The following is a 5,213-nucleotide window of genomic DNA, read 5'->3' on the forward strand; positions in this document are numbered from 1 at the left end:
GCCGCCGCCCCCGCTGCTGACGTCATCCTGCCGGGTGCCGCCGCCGACGGTGCCGGAAGTCGAGTAGACGCGGACGTTCAGGGAGGCTAGCAGCGTCGCGCACTGGGCGCCCCAGACCAGCAGCCGCTCAATCAAGTTGTCCACAAACTGCGCGCACGCGCGCGAGCAAGCCCGCCTTTGTCATGTGCTTGATCTCCTGGCACGCATGGCTTCTGAAACATCAGGCTCGGCGACCACGGACACTCGACAGGCGGGGTGTGACCCTCAATTGCCTAGACAAGCCGGCTTGCAGCTGAAACAAGCACCAAAGCTGCACACGCCTGGACAGTGCTGGGCGACGCTCCCGCCAGTGCAAACAAGCAGCCACTCCAACTTGGCATCATGCCGCAATGGCGCTCCAGCCTCAGGCCCCGCCCACCTTCTTGTCATATGCCTTCAGCCAGTCCTCCCTGGCGTGGCCCCTGAGGCTGGCGCCGTTGAATAGGTAGGGCAGCAGCACGGCCATTTTCTGGGCATCCTGAGATTCCACCAGGCGCCTACAATTGCGGCGCGCGGCGCCGACCAAGCCGCCGCAACGGTGTCAGCAGACTACAGCAGCCGCAGGATGCACAGCGTTGCAACATCAAGGTGCGAAAATGGCAAACCAGCATCCCGGGGGCTTGCGGCTGGCCAGGGCGGCTCTTCTGCTGTCCCCTCCCCCCATGCAGCCGCGATGCTTTGCGCGAGCTCAGACCGGCAGTGGGCCGGTGGCCGCTCCTTCGTTGAGCACACCTGAAGTTCTTAGCGCCGAGCTCATCAGTGCGGAACGCGGCCAAATAGACGAAGACGCGGTAGCGCGTTGCATCCGTCCGCAGGGCCTTGCCGCTGCGGGTTGAGACGGGGGTCGCGCAGACGCGCACACATATATTGTGCCCCCGCCTCCAGCGTGCATGCGTGCATGCATGTGCGCGCAAATGCATGCATGGGGCACACACATGCCTCCAGCTCCGGAACCGCCACCGCTGGCGCTTTCGCTGCCAGATGTGGACCGGCGTTTGGCATCACCACCGTAGTATATCACATCAGGGTGTGCACGCACCTCTTGGCGTGGAAGAAGCCGTCCAGGAAGCCAGACAGTAGCCGCCGGTAGCGGTGCAGCCCATACACCACCTGTGCAATGAAAGTGGCGTCGTCCGTATCCTCCCCGCCGCCGCCGCCGCGCTGCGCCAGGCAAGACTCGATGTGGGCGTCCAGGCTGAGGCGCGCGGCGTCGTGGGTGTCCCAGACCCAGCAGCACGCGTCGATCAGCTCGCGCGGGCCCATCACGCGCGGTCGGTGCGGCGCAGCAGTGCCCGGCATCGCGTGGGACATGCCGTGTTTTGACTGCTGCACAGGAGAGCTGTGCACAGGCACAGCTTATGATGCTGTTTTATAATGGTTCTTTGTATCGCTATCGAACTGCATCGCGCGCAGTGCTGTATCTAGCGGGTGAAACCCCCCACGAAGCACGAACTCGGCGATCAACGTTGAGTTGACGATCATGGACGAACCCAGGTGAGGTATACACATACAAATATTGAAATTGTATGATCTTCCACCTGCCTCATAGCTCTGTTGCAAAAATGTTGATGTGTCCGGACGATGCAGATGAGCACCAGCACACCACCAGCGACAACTTGATAAATCTGGCCCCCGCTCGCCGCCTGAAACAGCAAGCGCTTCCGGCACATTTGATGCACACACGCCCTTAGGGCCGAGCGCACGCGGGGCGCACGCAGGGTGCAGGTGAGCGGCAGCGGTGCACCCCTCTCATGAACTGCCTGCTTTTGCGTGCGTGCTCATCCATGACTCTGCGTGTGCCTGAACGCAGCAGCTGCGAACCCCCTGCACTGGAATGTCACAAGTACTGCATACGCGCAATGGGGAGGGACAATGCCGTGAGAACGTCTCGAGGATTAAGATAAGGTTCAGGACTAGAATTGGAGTTGGGATTGTTGCAGCATCCCATGTTTGCGCTCGTGATCCCTGCAACATCATCTACCCGACAGGCTTATCGTGGTCAGGGCATCTGTGAAGCACATGATGTGATATTCCAAGATCTGCAATCAAGGTTGCGAAGAACATCAGCCTCGCGCCTGCACCACTTTGTGGATCGCGCCACCAGCAACAGCAGTGCAGCACGATTGCTGATGCCACGCTGATGACAACACACCAGACCGCTCCCCTTTTCAGGCTCCAAACCAAGCCCACGAGCTGTTATAGACGTACATGGCCGCCTGGTTGATTGCCATTGGTGGCCAGGGTCCATGCTGGCCACGCGGGCCTTTGCACCACCCCCTGGCCTTCCCGAGATGCGCTTTGGCGCGTCGGTGCCACCATGACTCCACAGCCAGCGCGACGGGAAAGCATCCGTGCGCATCGTTTGTGGTGTTTGTGAGTATTTCACCTTATGGTCACGAAAGCCAGACCTTTGTTTCACGCAGGGAAGGTGAAACGCGGCGTGTTGCCCTCTCAGCTTGGCACACAGCAACATGAGTTTGCACTAAGCTAGATGCAAGGAACCTACATGGCTCATGGCGCCCTCCGTGAGGGCGCCCTGTCCCTATGTCGCATGGCGCCCGGGAGGTGGGCTTCACGGTAGAATAATATTCTAATAAGTTAGTAATGAGGCCTTTGTGTTGTGCTCATGTCGGCCGTGGACGTGCTTCACGACAAGACATTGATCTTGCTGTCTGCCCGCTGCAGGCCTTGCAGGAGGTGGCATGGACGTGTCAATGCGAGCAGCCACGTCGCTACGGACCAGGTGAGGTCGATGCGTGCGCCTTTGCGCTGACCACCGACCGAAACGCGCGGTGCGGCGGGGTCGCCATTCACCACCTGACGCCTGCTGCATCGCCACAGGTTCCTAGCGACGTGCGCGCCTGGCTCTCTGATGAGTCCGATTTGGTGGTGCTCTCTCCACCTGGTGCGGCCGGCTGCCATGCCAAGCACCCACAGCAGCAGCATTGGCCCCAGCGGGCGCGTCGGCGTGGCGGTGCAGCAGTGGCTGCTGAGGGCTTCGGCACCCAGCAGCAGGGCGCTCGCGACTCGAAGCCTTTGAGTATGGAATGCAGCTGCAGCCCAGACTTGGGACAGAACACTCTTCCGCTGAACGGCGGTGGCAGCACTACAAATGAGCATTCTGTTGCCGGCCAAAGTTTGGGGCATGGCGGGAGTGGCAGCAGCAGCATGTGCAGCAGCAGCAGCAGCAGCAGCAGCAGCAGCAGCAGCAGCAGCAGCAGCAGCAGCAGCAGCAGCAGCAGCAGCAGCAACAGCAACAGCAGCAGCGGCTGCGGCAGCAGCAACAGCGCAGGCGTTGGAAGCGACGGCAGCAGCGAGGCCGCCAGCGCGGCCGTCACACTTGTTGATGAAAGGCAGGGAATTCCCAGCAGTAGTTGCGGGCCTGCGGGGCCCCTGAACAGTGACGCTGATGTCAGCAACGGTCACCACTACACACGAGGTTTGGCTGGCCAAAGGCCGCACGGTGTCGCGCGCCGTCGGCAACAGCAGCAACCCCAGCAGCGGCCCAACCAGCGGTGGCCAGCTGAGCAGCAGCAAGAAGCGCGGGAAAGCGGGGAGAGTTTTCCTGGCGATGACATCAGCACTTCGCAGCAGCGGCACGGGCGGCAACGCGCCAGTCATCCGCAGCAGCAGCAGCAGCAGCAGCAGCAGCAGCAGCAGCAGCAGCAGCAGCAGCGCAGGAGGGGGACCTCGCAGGATAGGCAGGCGGGCTCAGGAGATTGGGCGCGGCAGCTGACGGCTGACATCCAGGCGTGCGGCAGCTGGCAGGAGCTTGCGGAGCTGATGGCGAATGCCCAAGCTCGCGGTGGCAGCAGCAGCAGCGGTGGCGGCGGCTTTGGCAGCAGCAGCAACGGCAACAGCGGGGGCGACAGCTGCGACAGCAGCAGCGGCAGCGGCACCGGCAGCGTTGACGGTGGCGGCCCGAAGGCGGCGCCCGGCCTCAATCACATCCACACGTGCGCGCTCCTCGCGCGCACGGCGCGCGTCACGCAGTACCACTCGCTACCGCCACAGCAGCTTGAGGGCTTCCACGCGTTCTTCTGCTCGGCCCTGGACCTGGCTTACGAGCGCCTGCCGGCCTGCGGGCCGAGGGAGGCGGCGACGATGCTGTGGGCAGTCGCACGGCTCGGGCTGCACCCCGGGACGCCCTGGCTGGACGCGTACCTGGCGGCCGCGGCGGCCGCGGGGCAGCTGGCGCGCGCGGCGCCGCGGGACGCGGCCAACGTGCTGTGGGCGCTGGCGCGGTTCGGGCACGCGCCGCGGCAGGAGGCGCTGGGGCGGCTGCTCGAGGCGGCCGTGGGGGGCAGCGGCGATGGCGGCGGCGGCGGCGGCGGCGCGCGGCAGCAGGACGGGCGGCGGCAGCGGCAAACGCAGCAGCGGGAAGGGGACGGGCGGCGGGACGGGCAGCGGCGGCCGGCGGCGGCGGCGGGCGGAGCGCGCCCCTGCGCGCAGGCGCTCGCCAACAGCGCGTGGGCGCTCGCGACGCTGGGGCTCGTGCCCCCGCGGGCGTGGCTCGACGCGTGGCTGTCTGCGGCGCTTGCGGTCGTTGACGACTTCACAGCACAAGGCCTGTCAAACTCTCTGTGGGCGCTCGCGCGTCTCGGCGCCGCGCCTGACCAGGAGTGGCTCGCGGCGGCGTGCGGCGCGGCGGCGCGGCGGCTCGGCGAGGGCGCCTTCAAGCCCGGGGAAGCTGCCATGCTGCTGCACGCGCTCGGGCGGCTGCGGGCGGAGCCGCCCGCCGGCCTCCTGCTGGCGGTGCAGGCCGCGATGCTTGAGCGCGACGGCGTGGCGCGGCTGCCGTTTGCGGACGCGGCCAATGCGCTCTGGGGGCTGGCTGTGCTGGGCGAGCGCCCGGCACGCGCCTGGCAGCGCGCGTGCCTGCTGCGGCTGCAGTCCGCCGTGCGCGGCGCGGACGCACAGGCGCTGTCGACGTCGCTGTACGCGATGGGGCGGCTCGGGCTGCGGCCGGCGCCCCAGTGGTGGGAGCCAGTCTGGGCCGCGCTGCCCGCGGTCCTCGGGGAGCAGCAAGCAGCCGCAGCGGAGGGTGCTGCCGGCGCCGGCGCCCGCGGCAGGGGCGGCGGCGGCAGCGGCGGCGGCGGCGCGGCAGTGTTGAGCAGCAAGTCGCTGGCGGTTCTGACGATGTCCCTCGGCAAGCTCCGCCCGCCGCCGCCGCC

The 5,213-nt window shown here is 66.2% G+C and overlaps 2 protein-coding genes across 2 annotated transcripts in view; one reads left to right on the plus strand and one right to left on the minus strand.

The window, feature by feature from the left end:
• The window catches only part of MNEG_2650 (hypothetical protein), a gene marked incomplete at both ends in the record, with an annotated part of 5,252 nt that extends 3,914 nt beyond the window's left edge, over window positions 1-1,338 (minus strand). Inside the window, 3 exons of the mRNA XM_014048868.1 lie at window positions 419-536; window positions 772-864; window positions 1,079-1,338. Of these exons, the coding sequence (XP_013904322.1) occupies window positions 419-536; window positions 772-864; window positions 1,079-1,338 (471 nt within the window). The remainder of the gene's footprint in view (window positions 1-418; window positions 537-771; window positions 865-1,078) is intronic.
• A 2,484-nt stretch (window positions 1,339-3,822) lies between these two features.
• The window catches only part of MNEG_2651 (hypothetical protein), a gene marked incomplete at both ends in the record, with an annotated part of 2,677 nt that continues 1,286 nt past the window's right edge, over window positions 3,823-5,213 (plus strand). The window contains one exon of the mRNA XM_014048869.1: window positions 3,823-5,169. Coding sequence (XP_013904323.1) covers window positions 3,823-5,169 — 1,347 coding nt within the window. The remainder of the gene's footprint in view (window positions 5,170-5,213) is intronic.

This window comes from Monoraphidium neglectum (genome assembly GCF_000611645.1).
Source record: "Monoraphidium neglectum strain SAG 48.87 unplaced genomic scaffold scaffold00308, whole genome shotgun sequence".
NCBI classification, from domain to species: Eukaryota; Viridiplantae; Chlorophyta; class Chlorophyceae; order Sphaeropleales; family Selenastraceae; genus Monoraphidium; species Monoraphidium neglectum.